The sequence below is a fragment of the Notothenia rossii genome (genome assembly GCF_949606895.1).
Source record: "Notothenia rossii genome assembly, chromosome: 7".
NCBI lineage: Eukaryota > Metazoa > Chordata > Actinopteri > Perciformes > Nototheniidae > Notothenia > Notothenia rossii.
The window spans coordinates 2,845,570-2,860,604 of NC_136905.1; the positions used below are offsets into that span (position 1 = coordinate 2,845,570).

Sequence of the window (15,035 nt, forward strand, 5' to 3'; positions counted from 1 at the left end):
AAGTACTCCGTTTACCAGGTATAGAAAGTACTCTGATTACCAGGTGTAGAAAGTACTCTGTTTACCAGGTATAGAAAGTACTCTGATTACCAGGTGTAGAAAGTACTCTGTTTACCAGGTATATAAAGTACTCTGATTACCAGGTGTAGAAAGTACTCTGTTTACCAGGTATATAAAGTACTCTGAATACCAGGTATATAAAGTACTCTGATTACCAGGTATAGAAAGTACTCTGTTTACCAGGTATAGAAAGTACTCTGATTACCAGGTATAGAAAGTAGTGTGATTACCAGGTATAGAAAGTACTCTGTTTACCAGGTATAGAAAGTACTCTGTTTACCAGGTATAGAAAGTAGTCTGATTACCAGGTATAGAAAGTACTCTGATTACCAGGTATAGAAAGTAGTGTGATTACCAGGTATAGAAAGTACTCTGTTTACCAGGTATAGAAAGTAGTCTGATTACCAGGTATAGAAAGTACTCTGATTACCAGGTATAGAAAGTAGTGTGATTACCAGGTATAGAAAGTACTCTGAATACCAGGTACAGAAAGTAGTCTGAATACCAGGTATAGAAAGTACTCTGATTACCAGGTATAGAAAGTACTCTGATTACCAGGTATAGAAAGTACTCTGAATACCAGGTATAGAAAGTAGTCTGATTACCAGGTATAGAAAGTACTCTGATTACCAGGTATAGAAAGTACTCTGATTACCAGGTATAGAAAGTAGTCTGATTTCCAGGTATAGAAAGTACTCTGATTACCAGGTATAGAAAGTAGTCTGATTACCAGGTATATAAAGTACTCTGTTTACCAAGTATAGAAAGTACTCTGTTTACCAGGTACAGAAAGTAGTCTGATTACCAGGTATAGAAAGTAGTCTGATTACCAGGTATAGAAAGTACTCTGTTTACCAGGTATAGAAAGTACTCTGTTTACCAGGTATAGAAAGTAGTCTGATTACCAGGTATAGAAAGTACTCTGTATACAATGTATAGAAAGTACTCTGTATACCAGGTATAGAAAGTACTCTGTTTACCAGGTATAGAAAGTACTCCAATTACCAGGTATAGAAAGTAGTCTGATTACCAGGTATAGAAAGTACTCTGATTACCAGGTATAGAAAGTAGTCTGATTACCAGTTATAGAAAGTACTCTGATTACCAGGTATAGAAAGTAATCTGATTACCAGGTATAGAAAGTAGTCTGTTTACCAGGTATAGAAAGTAATTTGATTACCAGGTATAGAAAGTACTCTGTATACAATGTATAGAAAGTACTCTGTATACCAGGTATAGAAAGTACTCTGTTTACCAGGTATAGAAAGTACTCTGATTACCAGGTATAGAAAGTACTCTGTTTACCAGGTATAGAAAGTACTCTGTTTACCAGGTATAGAAAGTAATCTGATTACCAGGTATAGAAAGTACTCTGTATACAATGTATAGAAAGTACTCTGTATACCAGGTATAGAAAGTACTCTGTTTACCAGGTATAGAAAGTACTCTGATTACCAGGTATAGAAAGTACTCTGTATACAATGTATCGAAAGTACTCTGTATACCAGGTATAGAAAGTACTCTGATTACCAGGTATAGAAAGTAGTCTGATTACCAGGTATAGAAAGTAATCTGATTACCAGGTATAGAAAGTAGTCTGAATACCAGGTATATAAAGTCCTCTGTATACCAGGTATAGAAAGTACTCTGATTACCAGGTACAGAAAGTAGTCTGATTACCAGGTATATAAAGTCCTCTGTATATAAGGTATAGAAAGTACTCTGATTACCAGGTATAGAAAGTACTCCGTTTACCAGGTATAGAAAGTACTCTGATTACCAGGTATAGAAAGTAGTCTGATTACCAGGTATAGAAAGTACTCTGATTACCAGGTATAGAAAGTAGTCTGATTACCAGGTATAGAAAGTAGTGTGATTACCAGGTATAGAAAGTAGTCTGATTACCAGGTATAGAAAGTACTCCGTTTACCAGGTATAGAAAGTACTCTGATTACCAGGTATAGAAAGTAATCTGATTACCAGGTATAGAAAGTACTCTGATTACCAGGTGTAGAAAGTACTCTGTTTACCAGGTATAGAAAGTACTCTGATTACCAGGTGTAGAAAGTACTCTGTTTACCAGGTATATAAAGTACTCTGATTACCAGGTGTAGAAAGTACTCTGTTTACCAGGTGTAGAAAGTACTCTGATTACCAGGTATAGAAAGTAGTGTGATTACCAGGTACAGAAAGTAGTCTGAATACCAGGTATAGAAAGTACTCTGTTTACCAGGTGTAGAAAGTACTCTGATTACCAGGTATAGAAAGTACTCTGAATACCAGGTACAGAAAGTAGTCTGAATACCAGGTATAGAAAGTACTCTGATTACCAGGTATAGAAAGTACTCTGATTACCAGGTATAGAAAGTACTCTGAATACCAGGTCTAGAAAGTAGTCTGATTACCAGGTATAGAAAGTACTCTGATTACCAGGTATAGAAAGTACTCTGATTACCAGGTATAGAAAGTAGTCTAATTTCCAGGTATAGAAAGTACTCTGATTACCAGGTATAGAAAGTAGTCTGATTACCAGGTATATAAAGTACTCTGTTTACCAAGTATAGAAAGTACTCTGTTTACCAGGTACAGAAAGTAGTCTGATTACCAGGTATAGAAAGTAGTCTGATTACCAGGTATAGAAAGTACTCTGTTTACCAGGTATAGAAAGTACTCTGTTTACCAGGTATAGAAAGTAGTCTGATTACCAGGTATAGAAAGTACTCTGTATACAATGTATAGAAAGTACTCTGTATACCAGGTATAGAAAGTACTCTGTTTACCAGGTATAGAAAGTACTCCAATTACCAGGTATAGAAAGTAGTCTGATTACCAGGTATAGAAAGTACTCTGATTACCAGGTATAGAAAGTAGTCTGATTACCAGTTATAGAAAGTACTCTGATTACCAGGTATAGAAAGTAATCTGATTACCAGGTATAGAAAGTAGTCTGATTACCAGGTACAGAAAGTAATCTGATTACCAGGTATAGAAAGTAGTCTGATTACCAGGTATAGAAAGTAGTCTGTTTACCAGGTATAGAAAGTAATCTGATTACCAGGTATAGAAAGTACTCTGTATACAATGTATAGAAAGTACTCTGTATACCAGGTATAGAAAGTACTCTGTTTACCAGGTATAGAAAGTACTCTGTTTACCAGGTATAGAAAGTACTCTGATTACCAGGTATAGAAAGTACTCTGTTTACCAGGTATAGAAAGTACTCTGTTTACCAGGTATAGAAAGTAATCTGATTACCAGGTATAGAAAGTACTCTGTATACAATGTATAGAAAGTACTCTGTATACCAGGTATAGAAAGTACTCTTTTTACCAGGTATAGAAAGTACTCTGATTACCAGGTATAGAAAGTACTCTGTATACAATGTATCGAAAGTACTCTGTATACCAGGTATAGAAAGTACTCTGATTACCAGGTATAGAAAGTAGTCTGATTACCAGTTATAGAAAGTACTCTGATTACCAGGTATAGAAAGTAATCTGATTACCAGGTATAGAAAGTAGTCTGAATACCAGGTATATAAAGTCCTCTGTATACCAGGTATAGAAAGTACTCTGATTACCAGGTACAGAAAGTAGTCTGATTACCAGGTATATAAAGTCCTCTGTATATAAGGTATAGAAAGTACTCTGATTACCAGGTATAGAAAGTACTCCGTTTACCAGGTATAGAAAGTACTCTGATTACCAGGTATAGAAAGTAGTCTGATTACCAGGTATAGAAAGTACTCTGTTTACCAGGTATAGAAAGTAGTCTGATTACCAGGTATAGAAAGTACTCTGATTACCAGGTATAGAAAGTAGTCTGATTACCAGGTATAGAAAGTACTCTGATTACCAGGTATAGAAAGTACTCTGATTACCAGGTATAGAAAGTAGTCTGATTACCAGGTATAGAAAGTACTCTGTTTACCAGGTATAGAAAGTAGTCTGATTACCAGGTATAGAAAGTACTCTGTATACAAGGTATATAAAGTCCTCTGTATACCAGGTATAGAAAGTACTCTGATTACCAGGTATAGAAAGTACTCTGATTACCTTTTGACAGTCAAGTAAAGGTACTTTTAGGTAAAGGCTCTGAATACTTCGTCCTCGTCTGCTGGCAGCTTTTGCAGAGCGGCTCGTTCTCCTTTTGTATTTAAAAGTGAGATTTTGCAGCTCTTTCTGCCTCATTAGTGAAATGAGGCTCTTCTGCGTGCCAGCTGGACTCGGCAGTCTTCCTTCTTCTCCAGGTTTATTTCCAAAAATGCTTTCCAGGAATTGATGTGCAGAGGCTTCATTTATTCTGAAACAGGCTCACAGTCAAACGTGCGAACAGCTAGAAATCACAGAGGAACCATTAAAGAAGACATGGAAAAGTTTCTGTTTCCAAACCACAGCCGGCAGGAAGCAGGCGAGCAGAGAGGCTTTCTATGGAGGACAAACAGGTTTCACTTAAAACTCCATCTCTAACAGGGAGCTCTTTACTCGTTATTGCCCTGTCTGTCCTGGACTGTATCAAGAGCTATTATTCAGCTTAAAGGAGCCCTATTCTGCTTTTAGGGGCTTCCCTTCCCTCTAGTGTGTTCTACAGGTCTTAGTGCATGTCAATGGTCCACAGAGGCTAAAATCCCTGAGTTCCCTTAATCCACGGGTGTCAAACTCAATTTCATCGCGGGCCACATTCGCAGTGCCGGTTGTAACTTTAAGACTATAACAAAATATACATATATAACAATTTAATATGTATAAAATAATATATTATATTACATTATAGGCTCTGCATTGGATTATTATCGGACAGGGTAATAACTTCATAATCAACTACGTCTGAAAGTAGAAGTCTAGGGCAAATAATTGCAAGTCTCTTCAGTGCGCGTGTCACAAAACGAGATGCATTGTGGGATATGTAGTTTATGGGCAACGTGCTTTGGTAAAGCACCATGTAACCGTATAATATAATTGTTATGCATGCTTCTTAGTTAACATAAAGCTGCCTGTGGCTCTTTTCTAATGTGTTTCCCCTCTGTGGGACGAATAAAGGGATTCTGATTCTGATTCCAGCATCAAACTAGAAATGATTAATTACAATCCTTAAACATTTACACTAATAACCCCCCCCCCCCCCCCCCCCCCCCGCAGAGATCGTGGACCGGGTGGTTCTGGGAGAGTGGCCCTGCCTCAGGCCCACCACCGACCCCCAGAGCCACAGCCCTGAGCTGGGCCAGCTGATGCAGCGCTGCTGGGCGGAGGAGCCCACCGAGAGACCCGAGTTCAACCACATCCGGCTGCTGCTGCGCAAACAGAACAAGTGAGAGAATCAAACTAACTGCAGGAATGAGTCCTAAACCCCTTTCATCACTTCCTGTCCCCTGGTCTGAGAGCCAATGGTTCTCTGAATGTGTTTTTGGTTGTTAGCCTGAAATATAGTGGTGGTGTTGATATGTGGAGATTATCCTGCTGAATTAAACGTGTAGTTATCACACGGAGGAATCCCATTGGACCAGGGAGATGCTGCCTTCAGGGACCAACACAGGAATGGTTTCTATAGAGGACCCATTTCTGATTACTGTGGTACGCTGCGCCTAGTGTACGCTCCTCTCTGGCTCTGTGGGTTCATTTGTGTGTGTGTGTGTGTGTGTGTGTGTGTGTGTGTGTGTGTGTGTGTGTGTGTGTGTGTGTGTGTGTGTGTGTGTGTGTGTGTGTGTGTGTGTGTGTGTGTGTGTGTGTGTGTGTGTGTGTGTGTGTGTGTGTGTGTGTGTGTGTGTGTGTGTGTGTGTGTGTGTGTGTGTGTGTGTGTAGGGAGTCGAGGACCAACATCCTGGATAACCTCCTCTCCCGGATGGAGCTGTACGCCAACAACCTGGAGGAGCTGGTGGAGGAGCGCACTCAGGCGTATCACGAAGAGAAGAGGAAAGCAGAGACACTGCTGTACCAGATACTACCTCAGTGAGTACTCTGTGTACTTATACTACCTCAGTGAGTACTCTGTGTACTTATACTACCTCAGTGAGTACTATGTGTACTTATACTACCTCAGTGAGTACTCTGTGTACTAATACAGGGTGTCCGCGGGGTCTTAAAAAGTATTAAAAGTTGATAAATCAATTTAGCGAAAATTAAGGCTATTAAAAAGTATTAAACGGCATTTTCCAAGGTATTAAGAAGGTCCACAGCGACGACAACATGAAACACCCTTTAATTTACTGAAACGACATGTCTGGAAACCCCCCAAGGCGGCCCCATGCATAGCGCGCCGTAAAATGCTGCTTATTATTTTAAGTTTCGTTGCCTTGCTCCGCTCTATGGGTGGGGGGGGGGGGTGGGTGGGGGTCCCAAGGTGGGTAGACCGGCATACGCAACGCTCTGAGGGTCCAACGGCTCCGTGTGTAAGCCCTATATGATAATTTTCTGATAACGATGAAATAGCCCGCCTCCCTCTCCCCACGTCTCCTGCTGCTGCTGGGCAGTCAGAAGAGGGGGAGGAAAAGAGAGGCAGTCACCGTTTATTAAATATTATTATATTATTATACAGAGAACAGAGTCGTTATCAATTTGTTTTAAAGCTCAATAAATAATAATAAGCTCTGCCGCACGGTCCCCTCATTCCTTGGAAGAGGCGGAGAGGTGGGTGTTTTTCATCTGCTGCTGGACTACCTGAGAGATACAGCAGGAGAACACGCCGTCCACCGCGGAGAATAAACAGAAGGGCAACCATGCTCCGGGTTCTTCTTCGCTGGTTTTGGTGTATTTCGGGCGGCAGCAGCGCCACTTACAGGCCTGACATATGTACGACATCGTTTCCAACATTTCCAGCGGTCTAGTGTGAACGGACACGTTAATGAATCGAATGCGTGTGTGAACGGAAGCATTTTTTGCGCTTGTGGGGCCGGGGTCTAAGCCAAACTATATCCGGTCACAGAGATCTGCTATTTTAAAGTAAAGTCAACACATATAGACCCTAAATATAGTCTATATTAAGAACGAGAAAAGTCTTAACATATATATCCTTTTTTGTAAACATATGACAAATGTGTGAGGGTGATGACGTCAGAGCATCGTCCTATGTGCCAGGGCTTAGCCCCGGACAGCCCCAGCCCAATTTAACCCCTGGGTATTTGTGAGGGAGCTCCTATATGGCATTACCCCGCTGAAGCTCACCAAAGTTTAACATATTTCATAGTTCAACGTTTTGTCAATTGTATTGGTTATTGGTCAAATACTGGTTTCTGAGGAGTTTGACTGGAATGAAAGAGCACAGAGTCTACAGAAGCAACAAAGCAGCATACTGCATTAAACCTGACCTTCACAGAGAGGTTGAAGGTCATGTGGAAAGGAGGCTTCAGTAGTCTGTCTGCACTCTGTTTAGTTTTGCTATCTTACAATCAATATAGTAAATGTGAGGTAAAGTGTGTTGCCAATGTAACCGGTTAGAACTCAAAGTTGCGATGAGGTCTTAAAATGTATGGAAAGGGTCTTAAAAAAGGTCTTAAAAGGTATTAAATTTGACTTCAAGATTCCTGCATATACCCTGAGTGAGTACTGCGTGTACCAGATACTACCTTAGTAAGTACTGTGTGTACCAGATACTACCTCACTGAGTACTGCGTGTACCAGATACTACCTCACTGAGTACTGTGTGTACTAATACTGCAGACCCTACCTGTTCCACGTGTCTCCTCAGCTCGGTGGCGGAGCAGCTGAAACGGGGCGAGACGGTTCAGGCCGAGGCCTTCGACTCGGTCTCCATTTACTTCAGCGACATCGTGGGATTCACCGCCATCTCAGCTGAGAGCACGCCGCTGCAGGTTATTCAAATATATAATATATAAATATAATTATTAACAATCTGTAAACAGTACCAGCTACTTGGTTTATTTTCCATGCTGTACTTCTGCGCTATTTGTTCTTTACTAATTGTCTTTTTTTATTATTTAACAAATAATACTCAATTATTAAATATGAAACAGATATTGATGTTTAACATTTAATATATGTAACTATTCAATGTGTACATTGTATTATGATATATAACAACAATACATATGTGAACATTGGAATATTACAGTGCTGTATTTATAAATATATTATTGCTGAAAAAGTCTGATACTTTCTGAGAGTGGTGTCTGCAGTTAATCCTGTGAGATGATGAGTGTGTATTATATTAATATTATTATAAGGTTGTTTCTCTGCAGGTGGTGACGCTGCTCAACGACCTCTACACCTGTTTCGACGCCATCATCGACAACTTTGATGTTTACAAGGTGGAGAAACAACACAGACTATTCTCTTTAAGAAAATAATGATATCTGAATGTGTTCACACGGAGGCCGAGAGGAGCTACCGCTCTGCAACGATCCAGAAACATTTCCTTTAGGAGAAACGTGCTGACGTTTCAGAAACTATGCAGATATAAAAACACAAGTGTTCCAATGTGCGTCACCCTTTAGTGTCCCCTGGTCTCCCAGCTGTGTGCGTCACTCTTTAGTGTCCCCTGGTCTCCCAGCTGTGTGCGTCACCCTTTAGTGTCCCCTGGTCTCCCAGCTGTGTGCGTCACCCTTTAGTGTCCCTTGGTCTCCCAGCTGTGTGCGTCACCCTTTAGTGTCCCTTGGTCTCCCACCTGTGTGCGTCACTCTTTAGTGTCCCCTGGTCTCCCAGCTGTGTGCGTCACCCTTTAGTGTCCCCTGGTCTCCCAGCTGTGTGCGTCACCCTTTAGTGTCCCCTGGTCTCCCAGCTGTGTGCGTCACTCTTTAGTGTCCCCTGGTCTCCCAGCTGTGTGCGTCACCCTTTAGTGTCCCCTGGTCTCCCAGCTGTGTGCGTCACCCTTTAGTGTCCCCTGGTCTCCCAGCTGTGTGCGTCACCCTTTAGTGTCCCCTGGTCTCCCAGCTGTGTGCGTCACCCTTTAGTGTCCCCTGGTCTCCCAGCTGTGTGCGTCACCCTTTAGTGTCCCCTGGTCTCCCAGCTGTGTGCGTCACCCTTTAGTGTCCCCTGGTCTCCCAGCTGTGTGCGTCACCCTTTAGTGTCCCTTGGTCTCCCAGCTGTGTGCGTCACCCTTTAGTGTCCCCTGGTCTCCCAGCTGTGTGCGTCACCCTTTAGTGTCCCCTGGTCTCCCAGCTGTGTGCGTCACCCTTTAGTGTCCCCTGGTCTCCCAGCTGTGTGCGTCACCCTTTAGTGTCCCTTGGTCTCCCAGCTGTGTGCGTCACCCTTTAGTGTCCCCTGGTCTCCCAGCTGTGTGCGTCACCCTTTAGTGTCCCCTGGTCTCCCAGCTGTGTGCGTCACCCTTTAGTGTCCCTTGGTCTCCCAGCTGTGTGCGTCACCCTTTAGTGTCCCTTGGTCTCCCACCTGTGTGCGTCACTTTTTAGTGTCCCCTGGTCTCTCACCTGTGTGCGTCACCCTTTAGTGTCCCTTGGTCTCCCACCTGTGTGCGTCACTTTTTAGTGTCCCCTGGTCTCCCACCTGTGTGCGTCACTCTTTAGTGTCCCCTGGTCTCCCAACTGTGTGAATCACTCTTTAGTGTCCCCTGGTCTCCCACCTGTGTGCGTCACTCTTTAGTGTCCCCTGGTCTCCCAGCTGTGTGCGTCACTCTTTAGTGTCCCCTGATCTCCCAGCTGTGTGCGTCACTCTTTAGTGTCCCCTGATCTCCCAGCTGTGTGCGTCACTCTTTAGTGTCCCCTGGTCTCCCAGCTGTGTGCGTCACTCTTTAGTGTCCCCTGGTCTCCCAGCTATTTGCGTCACTCTTTAGTGTCCCCTGGTCTCCCAGCTGTGTGCGTCACTCTTTAGTGTCCCCTGGTCTCCCAGCTGTGTGCGTCACTCTGTAGTGTCCCCTGGTCTCCCAGCTATTTGCGTCACTCTTTAGTGTCCCCTGGTCTCCCAGCTGTGTGCGTCACTCTTTAGTGTCCCCTGGTCTCCCAGCTGTGTGCATCACTCTTTAGTGTCCCCTGGTCTCCGTTGTGTCTGAGCTTCTTCAGCGTTTTGTATTTGCAGCGTTTGTTTTCTGTAGCCTCTAGTAAACGTTGCGGATGTCTCCTCAAGTTGCTGAAGATGTGTCTTCATGTGGAACCTTTGGGTTTTTATATCTGCATCCTTTCTGAAGCTGCAGTACGTTTCTCCTGAGTTCTGAACCGTAGAAGCGTGTTGGCACTCTGTGTGTACGTTTTAAAAGCGTATATATGCGTTAAATCCACGTAAAATGGAGTGCACCCCTCCCCCTGCAGGTGGAGACGATTGGCGACGCATACATGGTGGTGTCGGGGTTGCCGGTGAGGAACGGGAACTTGCACGGGAGGGAAATCGCCCGCATGGCGCTCGCCCTGCTGCACGCCGTGCGAACATTCAAGATCTGCCACCGGCCCGAGCAGCAGCTGGAGCTGAGGATAGGAGTTCACAGCGGTGAGTACACACACACAACTCTAACCAAGACGTCAGAGAATACAGATCCATCTTCTACCACAGGATGTGCAGAGCATGGGAGGGGAGCAATACATACGTGTCTGGGATAAAGATTTCAAAGATCCATCCATCCATCCATCTTCTCCCGCTTATCCGTGGTCGGGTCACGGAGGTAGCAGTTCCAGCAGAGAGCCCCAAACGTTCCTTTCCCTGGCCACTTCAGCCAGCTCTGACTGGGGGGTCCCAAGGCGCTCCCAGGCCAGTGAAGAGATATAACCCCTCCACCTGGTCCTAGGTCTACCCCTTGGTCTCTTCCCAGCTGGACGTGCCTGGAACACCTCCCTAGGGAGGCGCCCAGGTGGCATCCTAACTAGGTGCCCGAACCACCTCAACTGGCTCCTTTCCACGTGAAGGAGGAGCGGTTCAACTCCGAGTCCCTCCCGGATGACCGAACTTCTCAATCTATCCCTAAGGGAGACACCAGCCACCCTGCGGAGAAAACCCATCTCGGCCGCTTGTACCCGCGATCTCGTTCTTTCGGTCTCGAGCCATCCTTCATGACCATAGGTGAGGGTAGGATGAAAATGGCGCGGTAGACAGAGAGCTTTGCCTTCTGGCTCAGCTCCCTTTTCGTCACAACGGTGCGGTAAAGCGACTGCAGTACCGCTCCCGCTGCTCCGATTCTCCGACCCATCTCACGCTCCATTGTTCCCTCACTCGAGAACAAGACCCCGAGATACTTGAACTCCTTCACTTGGGGTAAGGACTCATTCCCTACTTGGAGTGGACAGTCCATCGGTTTCCTGCTGAGAACCATGGCCTCAGATTTGGAGGTGCTGATCCTCATCCCAGCCGCTTCACACTCGGTGGTGAACCGATCCAGTGAGTGCTGAAGGTCTCAGACCGATGAAGCCATCAGAACCACATCATCTGCAAACAGCAGTGGTGCAATCCTTAGTCCACCATTACATTTAACGTTTAAAATAATAGTGTGTTAGATCAGGACTATTTCATATTCACTGCTCGCGAGATGCATGAGCTTGCCGTGTGTTTCCTGTGCTGCAGGGCCGGTGTGTGCGGGGGTGGTGGGTCTGAAGATGCCGCGCTACTGTTTGTTCGGAGACACGGTCAACACGTCGTCACGCATGGAGTCCAGCGGCGAAGGTCAGACATGTCTTTACTTTTCAATGTGGTGCAGATTCATCAGTATGTTTTCACTTAACTGCACAGCTCTTCTGCTTTGAAATCCTGATGTACTGCAGTTCATTTGTCTTAATCTCATAATACAAGCTTTTTTGTATATTTATCTTTCTAAATTCTATAATAGGTTTTATATTGTCAAAACATTTCTATGTCGTTTTATACAGAAGCCAACAGGAGTAAACTCGCTGCTGCTTCACAAACGATGCAGACATAAAAACACAAAGAGTTCCACATGAAGAAACATCTTCAGCGCACACAGCTGGGAGACCAGGGGACACTAAAGAGTGACGCACACAGCTGGGAGACCAGGGGACACTAAAGAGTGACGCACACAGCTGGGAGACCAGGGGACACTAAAGAGTGACGCACACAGCTGGGAGACCAGGGGACACTAAAGAGTGACGCACACAGCTGGGAGACCAGGGGACACTAAAGAGTGACGCACACAGCTGGGAGACCAGGGGGCACTAAAGAGTGACGCACACAGCTGGGAGACCAGGGGACACTAAAGAGTGACGCACACAGCTGGGAGACCAGGGGACACTAAAGAGTGACGCACACAGCTGGGAGAGCAGGGGACACTAGAGAGTGACGCACACAGCTGGGAGACCAGGGGACACTAAAGAGTGACGCACACAGCTGGGAGACCAGGGGACACTAAAGAGTGACGCACACAGCTGGGAGACCAGGGGACACTAAAGAGTGACGCACACAGCTGGGAGACCAGGGGACACTAAAGAGTGACGCACACAGCTGGGAGACCAGGGGACACTAAAGAGTGACGCACACAGCTGGGAGACCAGGGGACACTAAAGAGTGAAGCACACAGCTGGAGACCAGGGGATACTAAAGAGTGACGCACACAGCTGGGAGACCAGGGGACACTAAAGAGTGACGCACACAGCTGGGACGGAGCGCTTGGTGACGTTCAGGATTATAAAGCTGTTGATGGAAACTTACCTAACATTTGTTTGGTCTTATTTTAACAATGTGGTCACATGACTCCTTCTGATACTGTTACTGCAGATCTGCTGAAAGCTAGCTCGCTAACGTGTGTGTGTGTGTGTGTGTGTGTGTGTGTGTGTGTGTGTGTGTGTGTGTGTGTGTGTGTGTGTGTGTGTGTGTGTGTGTGTGTGTGTGTGTGTGTGTGTGTGTGTGTGTGTGTGTGTGTGTGTGTGTGTGTGTGTGCAGCACTGAAGATCCATGTGTCGGCGGCGACTCACGACATCTTGCAGGAGTTTAACTGCTTCCAGCTGGAGAGGAGAAGAGAGATCGACGTGAAAGGCAAAGGGAAGATGATCACCTATTGGCTCCTGGGCGAGAGCGACAGCCAATGAAAAGACAGCTTCCAGGGCACAGAGTGGAGGGGACAGAGGGACTCCAATAAACTAGAGAGTAGGGCGTGCTGACAGAGGAGACCCTTCTGAAACCTGTGCAGAGACATCAATAATAACTTGATATCGTGTGCTGCAGGTCTCATGTGTTGTCTGTACGAGTTAGGGGGGGTTACGGTTGATTTGCAGGTCGTACGTCGAAGGTTCGGAGCTCCACTGCTGATAGGCTGTGCTCGGCTCTTTAACAGAGGTTCAGGAAGTTAACCAGACGTAGATTAGACAAACCCGTTACAGTGTGTTTGGAATGGAGAACGGGAAGGAGAGAGAGGGAATGAAGGAGTGGAAAGACAGAAGAGAAATGGCCAGTCCTCGTCCTCCTGTCAGAGGAGATTCAGACTGGAGGAAAATGCTGATGCACTCACGACCTACATGCATGAACAACGTAAAGGGAGGGTGCTGACAGAGGAGACCCTTCTGAGACCTGTGCAGGAACAGGATGTAAAGGAAGGAGCAGAGACACGCAAAGAGACAATGGCTCCTGTGTTGTTTGTACGAGTTAGGGGGGGTTACGGTTGATTTGAAGGTCGTACGTCAACAGTTCTGCAGAACATTCTTCCTTTAGAGCTTCAGCATCGGGTGTGTTTTCTAACCCTCCCTTCCACACCGTAACGTGTTGCATAGCTCGGTGTGTCCCCGATTGAAAATGTCTTTTTGGGCAGTGTTATCACTTTCTTTACATATCTCACGTCATCACACTCTTCAGAAAGTGTTTGTCTCTCTAATTTAAAAGTTCCTAACACTATGGTGGAGGATATCACCCTGTTCTCTCTACATATTATACCGTGGTGTTAGTAGCCTGGGATTCACTGTAAATAAAAAAAGAGCCGCTGTATTTTTGAGATGAATAATCACAAAGAGGGATAAGCACTGAGTTAATGAAGAGAAATGGACACAAGGATTGTTAAGTAGTATCAGGCAATCGCTTCAAATCTAGACAAAAAACGAAATGCGTCAGTGCTGTTGAGTTATTTAATAAATACACATATTCTTTAAAAAGTGTTCATACTAGATAACACATAAGCCCACACCAACGTGTATTAATAGATTAAGTGGTGATGACATTTTAAACAATATTCTTCTCCAGTTCACCAGCGAGAACACTTCCTCAGATGAATACTCACTGGTTGCTTTTGTGAAGGATGGTTTGGTTCGTTAGATTAGAGATTAGCCTTTTGTTTCACAGAGTGGATGAAACAGCTGTTGTTTAGTGACTAGCTCTGTGATCAGATAAACTGAAGCGGGGCGCATTCATTAGTAATTAAGTCATCCACAAACACCTCGCTAAAGATGCTCAATGAGGCCCAGCTTTGCAGAACATCAGTAAACAGGATTAGATCTCGGTGACCGTTCTCTGTAAGTGTTTCCTTTTTGTTTTTTCAATTAAAAAAATGCAATAACATGAAGTGTTTCTGTTTTATTGTATCGGGAAAACGTCAGCAGTGCAGACTAGGGGATAAAAACCTGTGGCAGTTATTAGACAAAGATTTTCTTTACCAATTCATGCATTCATGAACTGAGAAATACTTTTTATGTGTCTTACATTTTGATATCTTTTACATTTTTGTATGTACCCTAAAATGTTTATTAGATGCTTTTTTAGGAAAATTATCAGAAAGCGAAGTTCAACACTGTATCTACAGCAGGGGGTCCAACACAATGAAAGATTGACAAGTGTGTGCATCATTAGCATGTTGTTGACAAGTGCTAAATGTGTCACTCCCAACATAAGCAACTTTTAGCTTAGCGATGGTGACGTGAAGTCATGTGACCGTGCTGTAGTTCCTTTATAGCCCAACATTAGCCTCCTTTAGCTTAGCGGTGGTGACGTGAAGTCATGTGACCGTCCTCTAATTCCTTTATAGCCTAACCTTAGCCGCCTTTAGCTTATCGATGGTGACGTGAAGTCATGTGACCGTGCTGTAGTTCCTTTATAGCCCAACATTAGCCACCTTTAGCTTAGCGGTGGTGACGTGAAGTGAAGTCATGTGACCGT

At 44.6% G+C, this 15,035-nt stretch overlaps 1 protein-coding gene across 1 annotated transcript in view; it reads left to right on the forward strand.

Moving 5' to 3' along the window:
- Window positions 1-14,441, forward strand: part of LOC307013492 (atrial natriuretic peptide receptor 1-like) — a gene marked incomplete at its 5' end in the record, with an annotated part of 32,339 nt that extends 17,898 nt beyond the window's left edge. Inside the window, 7 exons of the mRNA XM_079640892.1 lie at window positions 5,199-5,367; window positions 5,859-6,005; window positions 7,741-7,864; window positions 8,252-8,320; window positions 10,271-10,445; window positions 11,511-11,609; window positions 12,840-14,441. Coding sequence (XP_079497018.1) covers window positions 5,199-5,367; window positions 5,859-6,005; window positions 7,741-7,864; window positions 8,252-8,320; window positions 10,271-10,445; window positions 11,511-11,609; window positions 12,840-12,985 — 929 coding nt within the window. The 3' untranslated portion in view covers window positions 12,986-14,441. The remainder of the gene's footprint in view (window positions 1-5,198; window positions 5,368-5,858; window positions 6,006-7,740; window positions 7,865-8,251; window positions 8,321-10,270; window positions 10,446-11,510; window positions 11,610-12,839) is intronic.
- Window positions 14,442-15,035: the final 594 nt, after the last annotated feature.